The sequence below is a fragment of the Lynx canadensis genome, chromosome C1 (genome assembly GCF_007474595.2).
Source record: "Lynx canadensis isolate LIC74 chromosome C1, mLynCan4.pri.v2, whole genome shotgun sequence".
Taxonomy (NCBI): Eukaryota; Metazoa; Chordata; class Mammalia; order Carnivora; family Felidae; genus Lynx; species Lynx canadensis.
This window is the reverse complement of record NC_044310.1, coordinates 43363260-43380312: the sequence shown is the minus strand read 5'-3', so window position 1 is coordinate 43380312 and position 17053 is coordinate 43363260. Positions and strand designations below refer to the sequence as shown.

At 52.9% G+C, this 17053-nt stretch overlaps 1 protein-coding gene across 1 annotated transcript; it reads left to right on the top strand.

Annotated features, from left to right (window-relative positions):
* Window positions 1-1262: 1262 nt before the first annotated feature.
* LDLRAD1 (low density lipoprotein receptor class A domain containing 1) lies at window positions 1263-10318 on the top strand. Its single transcript, XM_030326143.1, has 6 exons — window positions 1263-1316; window positions 1988-2042; window positions 4589-4714; window positions 6760-6897; window positions 8645-8773; window positions 9982-10318. Exons 1-6 carry the CDS (start codon window positions 1296-1298, stop codon window positions 10128-10130), a joined length of 618 nt encoding a protein of 205 aa, XP_030182003.1. The 5' UTR covers window positions 1263-1295; the 3' UTR covers window positions 10131-10318.
* Window positions 10319-17053: the final 6735 nt, after the last annotated feature.

Genomic DNA, 17053 nt, shown 5'->3' with positions numbered 1-17053 from the left:
CCCTACCGCAGGCGGATCTGGTACTTAATATCCCAATGCAAAAGAGAAGGTCAGTCACAGGTTAGACAACCCCTGGGTATCAGAGGCAGGCTGCAGAGGGACCTTCCCTGGAGGCCCCAACGGACACCTCTCCTCCCTTGGTCCTCCAACCAGTCCCTTAAGCTCCCTGGGCCTTGGTCTCCCCAGCGGTGGGATGAGGGTTGGGTGGCAGGGGTTTTTCGGGTGAACAACCTGCCCACCCTTCCCCCATCAGGGGCCCCACTTCCAGAAAGATGAAACCGTATGTGGCGGGGCTCCTGGGTGGCTTAGTCGGTTAAGCGTCAGACTCTTGATTTCCGTTCAGGTCACGATCTCATGGTTCATGAGACTGAGCCCCACGTCGGGCTCTGTGCTGACATCATGGAGCCTGCTTGGATCCTCTCTCCCCCTCTCTCTGCCCCTCCACCGCTCATTCTCTCTCTCTCTCTCTCAAAAATAAATAACCATTAAAAATTTTTTTTTAAATTTTAATGTTTATTTTTGGAGAGAAAGAGAGACAGAGCGCAAGCAGGGAAGGGGCAGAGAGAGGGAGACACAGAATCTGAAGCAGGCTCTAGTCTCTGAGGTGTCAGCACAGAGCCCGATGCAGGGTTAGAACTCACAAACGGTGAGATCATGACCTGAGCCAAAGTCGGATGCTTAACTGACTGAGCTGCCCAGGTACCCCTAAAAGAAAATTTTAAAGGAAGGAAAAGAAAAGAGAAGAGAAGAGAAAAGGTACATGGCTACTTTTTAAAATAAAATAATTTAAAATTATATCTGCTTTATAATTTTAGTGGAAAATTCATATTCTTTCCACATAGATAACCTATGAAATTGAATAGAAGAACAATAAGAAGACGACTCCTGTTTTTTAGCCACTAGAACATTAATTCTGGGTATTTCTGCCTGGATCTTTATGTGGCCGAGGGGCCGGAGATCCCCCAGTCTCATCACTGATGTAGAGGAAAAAGCAGGTCTGAACCCCGCTTGCCCCCTACTGCGACACTTGGGGCAATTTCTCCCTCTCTGAACCACAGGCTCTTGGTTGGTAACGTGGGCAGGAAGATTCTAACCTGAGAGTGTGCCATCAGACTGCAGGGTGGGGAGAGGCCAGGCAGGAGCCTGGGAAGGGACTGCCCGCAGGGAGGGTGTGGCCAGGCCTCACACCCTCCCTCCTCCAGGCTGCCCCTGGTGACAGGGCAGGAACCCGCTGAGTTCTCTGCATGGGGCCCCCAGTGCCAGGAGGCTGGAGCTGGGAGCTAGAGGCCAGAGACATGAACAAAATCTTCCCCCAGGTAAGAGATTGATTTTTTTTTCAAATTTTATTTCAGAAAGAAAGAGAGTGTGTGAGCAGGGGAGAGAGGCAGGGGGAGAGAGAAATCTCAAGCAGGCTCCATGCTCAGTGCAGAGCCCAGCGTGGGGCTTGATCCCACAACCCTGGAATCATGATGCGAGCAGAAATCAAGAGTCGGTTGTTCAACCAACTGAGTCACCCAGGTGCCCCAAGAACAGCTTTAAAATGGCTCCTGACCTGGGGGAGTCAACCCCGGGGCAAGGAGTGGGCAGTAAAGTGGTGAGGTGCTGAGGTGGCCCAGGTTCCCCTTGCTCTGGAGGCTCCCTCCCAGATTGTAGGGGGCCCAACAGGTGAACCAGCTGCACAGTTTGGGTGGTGGGTGCTGGAAGGGGGACAGAGGAACCAGGTGGACAGGAGGCCAGGGGAGGCAGCCATCACCATTACGGGAGGGGGCATCAAGGAAAGCCCCTCCAAGGAGGAGCCTAAGCCAGTTTGAAGGAGGAATGTTTGCCAAGTGGAGAGAAAGGCGTTGCAGGCAGAGGGCACAGTCTAGGCACAGGTGTGGAATGGAGAAGCAGGTCTGAGGCACTTAGCGCGCTGGCTTTGGGGGCCTGTTGTTCCATGGAAGACTCTCCGTGACCCTTCTGAAAACCCGTTCTGTCTCTTGGGCAGGGAGATGGCAATGGCAATGCTGCTGCTGGAACCAAAGCCCTCCCTGGAGGGGAAGGTAAAGGACAGAGGGCTCCCAGGTGGGGCTCCCTTGAGGCTGGCTCACGCATGAAGAGGGCTCCCCACGGCTCCCACTGTCCCTCGGACCTCTGCCCCCATGCTAATGTCACCCGCTCCCAGCTTCCTGGCCAGCCCTGCTGACGGTCACCTGCTTACGAGGCTTGTTCTTTCTCTCCATGCGTTCGTTGAGCGCTACTGTGCGCTGCCTATCACAGACCCCGCGCCACATACAGCGCCCCCTGTAACCTATAGAGCGAAGAGCTCTGGAGCCAAAGCCCTGACTGAGTGCATGACCTGGGCTCTGCTCTTTACCTCTGAGGGATAAAGCGGGCAGGATCACATACTTAGCACTTCCATTGTGACACTGACTCACGGTGTACCCAGCACAGTTTGCTTTCCCTTTACGCAGTGAAGGAAGGAAGGAACACACATCTATTGAGCCCTGTCTTGGCCCATTTCTGTCACCGAGGAAACAGAACCAGAGAGGAGGATGATAATAATAATGGCTATAAAGAATCAACCCCCCTAGTATGTGCCTGGCACTGTATGGCCTCTTTTTAATCCCCAGGCCGCTCCGGGAAGGGGTCCTGTTTGGGGCAGTAACAAGACGGGGCAGCTGAGGAGAAGGGAGTTTGGGGAACTTGGCCAAACTGGGATCCCACACAGCTGGGAGGTTGGGAGAGGTGGAGTTCAAATTCGAACTGGGGTTCCTCTGGCGGCAAAGCCCCTGCGTCCCTGTGGCTCCACACCGGGTCTTGTGTATTTCCCAGTGCGGCTCCCGGTGGGCGTGGCTGTGGAACAGACAGTCTGGGTTCCCGTCTGTCCGGAACGGATTGGCGCCCCGAGGGCTTTTAAGCTTTGCCGAGCGGCATCTTCACCTGGGCTCAGGCCCTGGTGCCGCCAATGGGTCTCAAGCGTCTCCCGCGACACCCCGCCCGCAGCCCGTGCTGCACAAATATTTGAGGAGCAGCTGCTTGGCTGACCAGGCTCCCCGCTGTCTCCCTGGTTACCGGAGTTTACTCTGTGTCTGCCACCGACCAGGGCTGCGGGGGTTGGGGATTTTCAGTTCACGCTGCATCGCCTGTTCTAGCTCCTCTCCCAGGGCACACCAGGGGCTCCAGCCACACCAGGCCACTTGCCCTTCCCCGCGCGCCCTCCGTCAAGCCTTTACTCTTACACTCTCTACCTGGGATGCCTTGTCCTTGCACCCTCCCCTCACCTGCCTGTGGAAATCCCACCTGTGCTTCCCACACCCCTCTGTCCAGCAGCCATGCCACCTTGCTCATGCCTGCTCGACACTTAGTGCCTGGCACCGGAGCTGCCCGTGTCCAGGTACCCGTCTGATGGGCGGGCAAGCACAGAGTAGGCAGCTCCGGAAATGTGAGTGGACTGGAGGGAAGTGACATGAACTCACCCGAACTGGGGGCCCTCCTGTGTCTCTGGCATCTCTAGGTCAGAGCAGTCACAAAGCACCTACTGTGTGTCTTGCCTCTCAACGGGACGCTGGAGACCTCGAGATGCCTAAGACCTGTCTTGCCCCTTTTTCTGCGATAACTGGGGCCCAGAGGACAGAGCAGTGGGCACCCACACTCTTCCTTTTCCCCATCCATGCCTTGTCCTCTAAGTACAACAAGCTTTCAGGGCATAAGGGCCAGAGCCATGACTACTGTTTTTCTGTCCTTTACAGAGCAGGGCACCTCATAGGTCCTTAATAAAGCTTTCTTTCATTATTTTCATGAGGAAGCAAAATTTAAAGGAGCCAGGGAAGTTAAAGGAGCAGGATGTCTCCTCTCACAGTTATTTCCACAGTGCCTAGGATACAGCTTGGCACATAGTGCTCAGCAAACAATAATAGCTAAAGCCTTTAGAGCACTTACTATGTGCCAAGCTCTGCTCTTATCCGTTAACTAGCTTAGCTTAGCTCTCTCAACAACCCTAAGGTAGGTATTATGACCCCCATTTTCCACATGAGGAAAGAGGCCTAGAAAAAGAAAGTGGTTTCTCAGTATGGTCCAGTTGGGATTCTAACCTGCATCCTGGCTGGCTCCAGAATGGACAATCAGCTGGCATCCTGCAAAGGGCACGACTCATGTCCCAGCTCTGCACAAGGTGACCTGGACATTTTCTTCTCTGAGCCTCAGTTTCCTCGTCTATAAAATAAAGGTTGTTTTTGAAAAATTAATGACTATGAAGGCCCGCTTTAGTTTTTCCCCAGGCAGGGGCTCACCAAGCAGGTGGGCATCTCTCTTGGTCCCCTGAGAAGTCCTCGAGGGAGGACATCTGGGTGAGGGCAGTGGAGCAGTGACTGGGATGTTTATTCTGACATGTTTATCACTGGCCAGCTACTGGCCGGGGCGAGGGATGGGTGCTTGGTGGAGGTTGGCCCACAGGCAGGACCGGGAGCATCGTGGAAGGCTCAGGCACCCCCTCCTCCAGGGAGCCCTTCCTGCCCCTGCACCCCTAGGAGGGGAGGCACACCTACAGGGGCCAGGGATTAGGATCCCTAGCTGCTTGGTCACTGGTTTCCCACCCCGTACATCATAGGCTTTGGCTCCCTCTGTTGCTCACGCCGAGGCGCCTGCCTCTCAGCCTTCTTGCTCCTGCTTCTGGTGACTCTCGCAGCCCTGATCGCCCTGGTCACCATCCTTGGACTCCCCCCGCGCACACCAGGTCAGTGTGGTCAAGAGAGGGTGGGCTGGACTTACCGGGAGGGGATCCGGGGACAGGGAGATAAGGAATCCTAACGCCGCTGGCTGCTCTACGAACAGGCTTTGGGACAATTCCCAGGGTGTGTGCGCAGACACGGCCCACATGCACGTCTGAGCTGCCATTTGCACATCCGTGACAGGAGTTATTGAGAGGACTAGCTCTGACATCACCTTCCTCAGGAATCCTCCCTGGCCCATAGGCTAGGCCATGTGTCTCGGTCCCCACAGCCCCACATACTTCCTCTTCCCCTGGCCTGGCTTTCCTGGGAGGTGCCGTCTACCTGTGTATCTGCCTCCACCATAAAGGACAGGGACGTGTCTGAGACATCCCTGCAGCCCTGACTTCAGTGCTGAACCCCAACACAGTCTCTGCCTCGTGGAGCTCGCAGTTTGGAGATTAAAGGACATTCATCAAATAAGCACCTGAAGGCAGGATTAATGGGGGCTCTGCGAGTCTGGAACAGGGGCACTGACCCAGTCTAGGAATCACGTGGGCGCCCTGAGAGGTGAAAGGGAGCCGAGCCATGAAGAAAAAGTGGGAACTGGTTACTGGAGGGGGTGGCAGGAAAAATGTCCTGGGCACAGGCAACCCCATGTGTAGAGTCCCTGGGATGAGAGGAAACATGAGGAGAAGGAGAGACTGCAGGAGGCCAGGGGACACCCAGGGCAAGAGCAGGGGGCGAAGCAGGTGCTCAGGGCCTCAGGGCTGTCCTGTGAGGGGTCATCGTCCAGAGAGCCATGGGAAGGGGCTTAAGCTGGGGGTGGGGTGTCATTTCTCAGAGAGGTCTCTGGAGCCAGGTGGGGGGGTATAAGGGGACAATGTGGGGGTAGGGGGTAAAATCCACAGTACTCTATGTGCCTGTGCAAGAACACGGGCACTGACGGTAGACGTGAACACATGTGGAGCTGCACTCATGTGCCCGTGAATGACACGTATGTCTGTATGTGTGTGTCAGTGTGTGTGCGGGTGTCTGTGTGTGTGTTCGTGTGCATGTGTGTGCACGTGTCTGAGTAGGTGCATGTGTGTCGCTGTGTGTATGTATGTGTGACAATGTGAGTATCTCTGAGAGTCAGTCCCCCTCCTAGAAGCCAAGCTAGCTCCGGGAGGTGAGACGTGGTTCATGGGTGCCCAAACACACGTGCACAGCCCCGATCCCGTCTCCAACCTGCACACACGTATATATACACAGGCACAGCCCGTGGGGCCAGGGCGACCCCCCACTTGTCTGCCAGTCTCTCTCCTTTAGTTCTTTGGAGCAGCCATGGGGTGGGTGTTCCCCCCAGTGGGATGGAAGAGAAGACTCTCAGCTGGACACTGGGGGGCCAGCCTCAGCCTCAGGGAAGAGCCAGCCCCAGCAGGCCTGGGCTATCAGTGGTGGGACTGGGCCTTGCATCTGTCTGAGCCTCACTTTTCTCATCTGTAAAGTGGGGCTAATGATGACACCTTACAGGGCTTTTGGGGGAAACAGTAGAGTACAAATGTGAAAGGGCTCTGCAGCCCATGAAGTTGTGCCCACAGGTAAGGGACTGTGGCCTAACGGTCCCCAGCAGGCCCCACTAGATTGCTCCTGCCAACCTGACCTGGCACCAGGACCTCCATGATTAAAACCACTTCATGGACTGGAACGCTGTCCTCAGGGGACTCCATGGGACTGGCCCTAAGCTCTCAGTAAAGGAGGGAACCATGACTCACTCTGCCTGTTCTCTGTGGTAGGGTCATTCACACACAAGCTTTCATGTAATCTCTCCAGCAGTCCTATGGGGTTTGTGCTCTGATCTCCATTGTACAGACAAGGAATCTGAGACTCAGAGAGGTCAAGTAGTCTGCCGAAGGTCACACAGCTGGCAAATGGTAGAGTGGGGGCTTGGACCTCATCTCCGTCACCATCCCGCCAGGGTCACACCTGGTCCTGTGGGCAGGCTCAGTGTAAGGCTCAGCTTCAGGTACTCGTGATGTCCTTGTAAGCACCGCTCTTGAGCCTCCGGGGTCTCTCCCTGTCAACTCAGGGGTCCAGACCTGTGTGACACTGATGAACAGGACAGGCTTCCTGTGCCACGACCGGAGGAGCTGCGTCCCAGCCAGCAGGGTCTGTGACGGCATCCGCACCTGTGCCCAGGGCGAGGATGAGGACGAGGCCATGTGCCGTGAGTACCTGCTCAGTCCTGCCCTGCCCCGAGTGGGCCCCGCCAGGGCCCATTTGCGGTTGCCCCCCCACTCTGTTCTCCCTGCAGCCATACTGAAGCTCTACAGTCCCCAGTCTACCAGGCACCTTCATGTCCCCCAGCCTTTGCTCGTATGGTACCCTCAGCGAGGAGCACTGTCCTCACCCTGTCCCAGGCACATGCACACATGCGTGCCCATGCTAGGAAGGTCTACGCTTTGTGCATCTCCACTCCCTGAGAACCTGTATCCATCTTTCAAGGGAGAGTTCAAGTGTTAACTCCACCAGGAAACCTTCCCTGACTCTCAAAGTAGGTTAATTCCCTCCCCTGGGCTCCCATAGCCCCCGTGCTTCCCCCTGTCCCATCCCTACTCACATTGGCACATTGGCCACCCCCACAAGACTGTGAACCCCTCTAGGGCAGGCCTGGTCTACTTGGTCTGGGGGCTCCAGTTCCTGGCAGAGGACTAGATCTGGGATGATTTCCTGAATCAATGATGGAATGAGTGAATGAGTGGGAAAACCTGGTCCCAGAACTTAGAGACCTGACAGTACTCAGGAGAGAAAAACCATGGCTGTGTAGACGAGGCACTTTCCATGTAGGAGGGAGAGAGTCTACTGTGTTGGAGTGGGTGGGTGGGGGGGAGGGAACGGATGGGGAAAGGGTCACTTTATCGTGGACACGCTAGACTAGAGGAGATGTTAAAGGTCATCTGGTCCATGTCCCAGCTCGTGCTCAAATGCCCTCATAACAAACCCAATAAAGGCCACCAAGCCTCTGCTTGCATATGTCTAGGACGGGGGGCTCACTACAGTGTGAGGCACTGCTCCCCTCCTTCATCACATAGTTTCCATGGGAATGTCTCCCTTGTGCCAAGTTTAGAGCTGTCTCCCTGCAGCATCCTTGATTGGTTCCAACTCTGTTCTCTCATCTGAACCACATTTTAACCTATCTTCCATGATGGTGGCACTGCGTGGATTTGCAGATTGCTCTCTCGCCTACCGTGAGAGTCTCCTTCCTCGGGCCACACTCTGAACTCCTACAGTCATCCCCTCGTGCTTGGTTTTCTCCATTCCACCAGCACACCATAGGACACACACCAGCTACCCTTGCCCCTCTCCCTGGTCGGGCTCCAGAAGCATCCATGACGTTTCTGGCTGGCCCTGGCTTGTCCAAGGAACAAAGGCTTTTCCACTCCCAAAGGCCTCTCGTGATGTGGCCTGAGTTTATGTGAATTTTTGGTAGCCCTTTCACCCCTCTAACACAGAACCCATTTGCAAGAACGGTGCTCTGACGCCCTCTCACAAAGCATGTGAACCCGCATCCTCTGAGTTCTGGCGCCCGAATGCAAGATTTCATGTTTACTCTTGTTATGTTCCTGTTGGAGGCTTCCTAGAGGTGAAGGAACTTGCACCTGGACTTAGAAGTGGGATGGTTTTGGAGAGGTGTCAAGAAGGACATTTCCGGAGGAAGGAGTAGTGCAAGCCCTGGTGTGGGGTGGGCATGCACCAGAGCCAAGCCGGGAATGAGGAAGGGAGATGCCACTCTCTGGGCATCTTGTTGGGCAGACAGGGAAAGAGCACTCCTCTGCCCTTGATGTGACCTCTGCCCCAGGAAACCTCCTTGTGAGCCCGTTTGGCAACTGCCAGGGTGGCCAGGACAATCCACCTCCTGATAGACGTCTGGAGGCCGGATGTGGACTTCCCCTGCTTCACCTGTCCCCCTGTAGGGGATGTGCCCCAGAGCCTCCCCAGCTTCCTCGTGGCCCGCTGTGGAGACCCGACTTCCTGGATCTACTCGGACCAAAAGTGTGATGGCATTAACAACTGCGGGGACTGCTCAGATGAACTGAGCCCAGGTAAGGGTCTGGGCACAGGCCGGGCTGGGGCAGGTGACCAGGCAGTGGCCAAAGGGCAGAAGTTGACCAGAGAATCTCAGAGGTTCCCCCTGCCTCCCCTTCTCACATACCATGAAGTTCTCCACCCCTGCTTGAATGCCTCCAGTGATGGAGTGCTCACTACCACTCCAGGTGGCTCCTGCTGGAGGGTTATTCTTCTGTGGTGGGGAGCTCACCCTCAAGGGCACAGATGAGGAAACTGGGGCCCAGACGGTGGTCACGCAAAGAGTACGTACATGGCTGAACTGGGATGTGAACCCGAGTTTCCTTCATCCCCTCTGTACCTCCCAAAAGCCCTGTGAGGAAGCAGCATAGGAATCACTGGCCCCAAATTCATATGCAGGTAAACTGAGGCCAGAGAAGGGACTTAATAGAATAAGTGATAGGAAAGAAGCATGAGTATAAACCCAGGTCTCCTGACTCCAAGTCTGAAGCCACTGCCCAGACTTTCCTTTCAATCTCTTCCCCATTGTTCAATCAACAAACGTGTTCTGAGCACTGTTAGGGGCTGGCCCTGGTGCCAGGTTCTGCTGGGGGATAGTCAGGAGTCAAACATGTGTCCTACCCTCAAGACTAACATCACGTTGATGCCAAAAGCAAGTGCTGGGTTCCAAAAACCCTAGAGAGGGTTTGCGGGGTGGTCAGTGGGGGGCGGGGGGGGGGGAAGAATCAAGGGAGACTTCTCAGAAGAGGCACTGTTCAAGCAGGTTTTAACAGGCAGATGCTGAGTGTGCAATAAGCACACTGGAGGCCCAGGGTACAGGGTGAAGGCAGGAAGTCTGTGAGCCATCCTCCGAGAGTCGCCATAAGTTGGCTGGCGTGGCTGAGTCAGAGCGAGGGAGGGAAGACGGGCTGCGGGAGACAGTATGCACCCCTTAATATCCCATACTGACCATGGGCCTGGCACTTTGCTTATCTTCCTTAATAACATCCTTGAGCAGATGAGGAAACTGAGGCTCAGACAGGGTAAGGCTGTGTGTGGTCACATAGCCTATGATTTGGGGAGTCTAAATTCTCTCTCCCACTGGGAGATAAGGCATACAGGCGACCCATGTCTGATGGGGTGGCTCTATGGGGAGCTATGGCAGATTTCAGAGCCAGGGGTGGGCGGGTGCCTAGGGCACTCCAGGACACAGCAGCAGCCCTTCTGCTGGCTCTTGTGCCCACAGTGACTGCATGCCCACCCTGTGGCCCCGGCTGGTGGCGCTGCCCCTCCACTGTCTTCAAGTACTGTGACTGCATCCCGAGGGTCCTGTGCCGTGACCACACGCAGCACTGCTCCGACTGGTCTGATGAATACTCCTGTCCTGGACCCTGAGGGGGCCACCCGGGCCAGGCTGGGAGGCTGGCTGGAACGGCACTCATAACCCTTCACATGAGCATCACATCCAAGAACGCGAGGGCAGGAAGGAGGCTACAAGATCATCTAGTGGGATCCATGCACCACTGCCTGTGAACAAGAATCCCCTCTCCTGGGGGCGCCTGGGTGGCTCAGTTGATTAAATCGCAAACTCCTGATTTTAGCTCAGGTCATGATCTCAGGGTCGTGAGTTCGAGCCCTGCACCAGGCTCTGAGCCGAGCATGGAGCCTACTTAAGAATCTCTCTCTCCCTCTCACTCTGCCCCTCCCCTGCTTGCTCTCTCTCTTAAAAAACTGCCTCTCCTGCCTTCAAGTTGGTCAGCCTCTCCTTGAATGCCTACAGTGATAAGGGCTCACTACCGTAATAGGCAGCTCCTAAGATGAATGGAATCTGCCTCCATGACTTTGGGCCTGTTTCTGGGCGACACAGAAGAAATACGTTCCTCTGCCCTAAGACAGGCTTGCAGATCCTGACCTTGTCACCCCTTAGAAAAAGGTTAAGTCTGGGACTTAAAAAACCAAGCTAAGGGATTTAGCTCTTAGGGATGGAACATACATGTGAAGTGTATGCCACTTTCTGCCCCTCTGGTACCTAAGACAAACGGCCGGGCTCACGTGCAGCCTTAGCATTTTTCTCAACACGGTAATCCCAACGAGTGCTTCTGATCACAGAAGATTGCATATGAGGCAGGGTACGGGCCATTCTGCCATTGGGAAGCTGTCACCGGAGGCTCTGAGCCGGAGAATAGAGGGTCAGGAGAAAGCGAAGCTTGAGGAGCTGCTCACTGCCCATTCTCCACCCTACCTCTCCCCACCCTCTACCCTGTGACCAGCTGCCCAGCCAAACAGCCCAGGTTTCCTGAAGTGGGTATTATATTTTGGTGCTGGTGTCTGAGTGAATGAACTGTTTCTTTGAATACTTTCTGGTTTCACAATAGCCAGACAGAAGAGGACGGTATCCCCATTGAACAGATGAGAAAACTGAGGCCCAGAGGAAGAAATGGCTTGCTCAGGTCATACAGCAAAGACAGTGCTGGAACTGGAACTCAAGCATGGTCTCTGGTCTCTAGGCTCTGAAGCCTTTCCTGCTACCAATGTGATTATACCCTGGCCAGGAACAGAATCTCTGTGGGGTATTTAAACAAGGTAGCTTGAAGGGCAGAATGTGGCCTGCCCTTATTCCAAAAGAGAGACTTAGAATCTGGCCAACGAGAGGGTTCCTGTTGAAGGAGACAGACATATCTCCATTGGAAATTAATTGGTTTTATATAGCAGTCTTTTGTGAGTTTTGAGTTGAAAATGAGCATCTGAGAGATTGCTGAGCTCCAGTTCATCCTTTGACTCACTGCACAGCCTCCGTGCACCTGCTGTGGGCCAAGCCAGGGCCAGGCACCCAAGAGGGAAGACAGCTGGATCCCAGCACACGAGGAACAGAGTCTCATGGGGGAGGCACCTCACACGTAGAGGGATGGATGGACAGCAGGAAATGCTGGGATCAGGGCACCAAGGAGAGGCCTTTGGGGAGTGAGGATACAATCGTGTCCCCGACACTGACGACCTGAGGACCAGCTCCTGGAACAAGGTGCCTCAGGGATGCTGGCTGAGGGATGGTCAGCCCAGGGCTCTGGCACCCTTGGCTGAGTTTCATTCCAACTAACGGCACAAGTGAGGCACTTCTGACACCTGGTCCAGAGCAAGGACACTTGGGCTGGCTCTGGAGGGTAGGAGAATTTCCAGGGGTAGAGGTGGAGGAGAAGGGCATTCCCCGCCAAGGGGCCAGTGTGAATGAAAGTATGGGTGTGTGACAGGGCACACCTCGGCCAAGGAATGCCCAGCAGGCCAGAGAGGCCAAAGCATGGGCTGGGGGTAGGAGACAGTAGGAGACAAGGTGAGGAGGCGAAGAGGGATGTGATCCCTCAGGGCACAGCTTGTCACGCTTCATCCTAAGGGCAGTGGGCATCATCGGGGCCAAGGAGCAAGGAAGTTTTCTGGACCTTTGATGAACTTTAATTGCAATAATCCAAGAAAGAGATGCCAGCACTTGGACCAACTGGGCAGAGGGGGTAGTCAAGGGCTACTTATGGGTGGGGAAACCTGGGCCTTAGGGCCCTATGGGAGCATGGGTGGGGGCAGGGAGAAGAGGGCCCTATGGGAGCACTGGGGGGCAGTGGGGAGAGGAGGGCCCTATGGGAGTGGGGTGGGGGGCGGGGAGAGGAGGTCCCTATGGGTGCCTGGGTGGGGGGCAGGGCGAGGGAAAAGGGAAAAGGAGATAGAGGAGTCCAGAGGCCTGAGAAAGAGTACCAGTCCTCCCTCCCTGGGCCATGCCTTCTCCACAGGACACCCATCTCCAGGGGAAGAAAGGAACAAGGAACGTTCCAGAGGCACATTCCAGCACTCAGATATAATGTGTTTCCAATGCCCTGAGCCCTGGCTGTTGAAAACAAAGTTGCTGGGAGGAGGCCATGGGAATATGCCCTTAGTTTGCTCACACCAGTCAGCCTCAGTGGTTCGGGCAGCAGGAGAGTGCCCGGTTCCCGCCAGGAAAACATTTCCTATTGGTGCCGTGGTTGGGCCCTGCAGAGTAGAGGCAGGTGGCCCCAGTGGTCATCCCAGTCCTGGGCTTCTTCAGTGGCCGAGGTTCTTTTCAGAAAGTGCCCGTTCGGCGTGCCTGGGTGGCTTAGTCGGTGAGCGTCCGACTTCGGCTCAGGTCACGATCTCACGGTCTGTGAGTTCAAGCCCCGTGTCGGGCTCTGTGCTGACAGCTCGGAACCTGGAGCCTGCTTCAGATTCTGTGTCTCCCTCTCACTCTGCCCCTCCCCAACTCACGCTCTGTCTCTATCAAAAAATGAATAACCGTTAAAAAAAAAGTTTTAAAAAAAGAAAGTGCCCAGAGGCCCCACTGTTTGCACATCATTTTACCCTCCTCTCTCCACCAAACCCCTCCACGGGCCCCTAGGAAGCAAGTGAAAGATGCTTCCTTTCTCAGGACAGAGAAACAAGGCTGGGACAAACTTGTCCCAGTCCACGAAGTGTGCCAGTAGCAAGGCAAGGACTAAAAGCCAGCTTTCCAGGTGCACACAGTTGGCACTTGATGAGTGCTTACTATGAGCCACACATGCACAGTTCTAAGTGAGAGCTTAACCCTCCGACCGGTCAGGGGCAGAGCCACGGGCCTGGGCACTTAGCTGTGGCAGTCTGCTGTTGAACACCGGGAAGCTTCTGGTGGTGGTGATGCCTGAGTAGGGCCATGCAGGAGCCAAGTGGGAAGCAGGGACAGGGCAGCCCAGGCTGAAGCGTGCAGGCAGGGCACCCGGTGGCTGAGGGAATGTGAGACGGTACCCGTGGCTGCAGTGTGAGGAAGAGCCTCCGACTCTGGGCTGCAGGGAGTAAACTTGACTCTGGAGACTGCAGGGTGCTGGCAGAGGTCTTTAGCAGGAGGAACACATTTGATTCTTCCTTCCAAGGAGGGGCTGCAAAGAAGTCTCTCTTCCGTGCATCAGGAATCATGATGTCATCGTCAAACTACCTTGCAGGCTCATTGAGAAGAAAAAGTGAGATCCAGAATGTGAATGCCGCTGGGAAACCTTAAAGCTTTAAGCAGAAGAAAGGGGAGGGCCAAGCACTGTGCCAGGGACCTTTCACTTTAGTGACTATTAAAAGGCAACATTGAGTCAGCATGTAGTATCTGCCAAGCAGTGTCACAAACTTATCTACGTCTTGTCCCTTGTATCTCATTTCCCCTCGTGTTCGCAAACGTTCCAGGAACCTGGTTTGCTTATTCGCACTTTACAGAGGCACAGAGAGATAAAGTTACTTGCCTGAGATCACGTGGCCAGGATGAAACCTTAAGAGGTCCAGATCCAGAGCCTGTCATACCCCCCACCCCGCCCCTTGACGTCTCACTCTTCCTCAGCCAGGATTCCCTGGAAGAGAGAGCTGGAGGCCAGGCCAGGGGGAACCGGCCTGTCAACAGGAGGTGGCTGCCGCTGGCAGAATGGCGTTTGTTCTTTTCTTGTTTATCGGTACTTCCTTTCAGAAGGAGGCAGGTGCCACAGCAACCTCCCAGACAACACTCATACGCCAGGTCCAGAAAGCCACAGAGCCCAGGGCGGCCAGCCAGGCCCCTCCCCTGGCTCACATGGACAGAATGGCGGATTTAATGCCACAGGCTGAATCGAGAACCCAGGCAGCCAGCGTCAATATTTGCTATCTCCCTGGCCCCGGCTCCCCCCACCCCCCGCACCCAGGGACGGATGGATGAAATTTAAAGAGGCTCAGCCTTCACTGCAGGGCTTGCACTGGAAATCTGGTCTGCTTTAACCCTCTGTGGTCACTGTTTGCCCAGGACTCTCCATCCATCCTTGGACTCTCTGAACCACAGGTATTGGAAGTGGTGAGAAACTCAGAGCCCAGCCAGGCTTTTGACAAGAGGACACTGGGACCAGCTCAAAGTGGCACTGACTGTCTGCTGGGTGTCACTGGGATTCTGAGTGATATGCAGCAACTCCAGGTCAAGGTAGAAGTGATTTCTCTGAATCCTCTTAAAAAAAAAATTATTGAGGTATAACTTACACGCAGTAAATGCATAGATCTCAAGTATATGTTAATGAGTTTTTAAAAACAGCTTTATTGCGGGGCGCCTGGGTGGCCCCGTCGGTTAAGCGTCTGACTTCAGCTCAGGTCATGATCTCACGGTTCGTGAATTCAAGGCCTGCGTCGGGCTTTCTGCTGTCAGCACAGAGCACGCTTTGGATCCTCTGTCTCTCTCTCTCTCTCCCCCCTCCCCTCTTGCTCTCTCTCTCTCTCTCTCGAAAATAAACATTTAAAAACACTTATAAAAATAGCTTTATTGGAGTATAATTGACATACAATAAGTTACACATATTTTAAGTGTACATTTTCATAAGTTTGACATAGGTACATACCCATGAATCTATTACAATCAAGATCGTGAACATATTCATCACCCTTTACCCTCACTCTCCTCAGTCCTTACTCTCATATTCAGGCAGCCAGTGATTATCTTTCTTCAGTATAGTCTGTCCTTTTTTTTTTTTTTTTTTTTTTTTTTTTTTTTTTTTACAATGTTATAGAAATAGAATCACATAGTATATACCCTTTTGGCCAGGCTGGCTTCTTTGGCTCAGAATAACTATTATGAGGCTCACCCATGTTGTAGCATGCCTGATCGGCCTTCCTTCTTATTGGTGACTAGTATTCTTTTGTATAAATCTACCACAATTGGTGCACTCCAGGCTGAAGAGAGGCACTCTTCAGTGACGCATTCATTTGTTAATGGATTTTGGATTACTCCCAATTTGGGCTATTACAAATGAAGCCCCTATGATCATTTATGTACAAATCTTTATCTGGACAGGAGACTTTTCCTTTATCCTGGAGTAATACCTGCAAGTGAGATGGCTGGATGTTTACCTTTTTTGAAACTGCCTGTTTTCCAAAGTGGTTGTTGTATCATTTTACATTCCCGCCATTGCAACAGGAGAGTTCCCTTGCTCTGTATCCTTGCCGGCACTTGCTATGGCCAGCCTTTTTCATCGTAGCTATTCTAGTAGGTGTGGGGCAGCATCTCGGTGTGATTTTACATTACATTTCCTTAATGACTGATGATGTTGAGCATCTTTTCATGTGCTTACTTGCCATGTATATTTCTTCTTTGGTGAAGGGTTCCTTCAAATTCCTTACCCATTTTATTTTATTAAATTGCTTGTTTTTTCATTACTGGGCTTTGACGGTTTTTTATATACTCTGAACACATGTTCTTTATCAGATGTGTAATTTGCAAATATTTCTCCCAGCCTGTGGCTTGTGTTTTCATTCTTTTAACAGTGCCTTTCCAAGAGTGGAAATTTTTTATTTTGATGAAGTCCAATTTATCAGATTTTTTCATTAAAAAATTTTTTTTTAATGTTGATTTATTCTTTTGAGAGAGACAGAGAGAGAGAGAGTGAGCAGAGGAGGGGCAGAGAGAGAGAGAGGGAGACACAGAACTCAAAGCAAGCTCCAGGCTCTGAGCTGTCAGCAGAGAGCCCGACGCGGGGCTTGAACTCACAGACCATGAGATCATGAGCTGAGCCAAAGTTGGATGCTCAACCAACTGAGCCACCCAGGTGCCCCAGATTTTTTCTTTTATGGATAATGCTCTGGTGTTGTATATGTGAAATAATTGCCTAGCCCTAGGTCACAAAGATTTTACCCTCTGCATTTTAGAAGGCTTATAGTTTTGTTTTTACAATTAGGTCTATGACCCATTTTGAGTTAATTTTTGTATATGGTGCAAGGAATGAATCAATATTCTTGTTTTGTTTTTGCACATGGTATTGTTCCAGTGCCATTTGTTGGAAAGACAATGCTTTCTCTACTGAGTTGCCCTTGCATCTCTGTCAAAAATCATTAATTTATAGAGGCGCCTGGATGGCTTAGTCGGTTGAGCATCTGACTCTTGATTTCGGCTCAGGTCATGATCTCACAGTTCACGGGATCGAGCCCTGCATCAGGCTTGGTGCTGACAGCATGGAGCTTACTTGGGATTCTCATTCCCTCTCTCGCTCCGCCCTTCCCCTGCACTCTCTCAAAATAAATAAACTTAAAAAAAACCCAGCAATCTATATATTTGTGGTCTATTTGTTCCACTAATCTATTAGTCTGTCTTGGTACCAATACCATACTGCCTTGATTCCTGTTGCTTTATACTAAGCCTTGAAATCAGGCAGTATCAGTCCTTCTACTTTGTTCTTTTCCAAAGGTATTTTTTGGCTATTCTGTCTAGGTCCTTTGCACTTCCATATGAATTTTAAAATTAGTTTGTCAATTTCTACAGAAAAGTTCTGCTGGAATTTTGATTGAAGTAGCATTGAAACTAC

Excerpts from the sequence above, each read along its gene's own strand:
- LDLRAD1 (XM_030326143.1), top strand. The coding sequence starts at position 1,296 with ATGAACAAAATCTTCCCCCAG. Across the intron at positions 2,043-4,588 it reads AGCCCTCCCTGGAGGGGAAG|GCTTTGGCTCCCTCTGTTGC; the intron begins GTAAAGGACAGA and ends CGTACATCATAG. Across the intron at positions 6,898-8,644 it reads TGAGGACGAGGCCATGTGCC|GGGATGTGCCCCAGAGCCTC; the intron begins GTGAGTACCTGC and ends GTCCCCCTGTAG.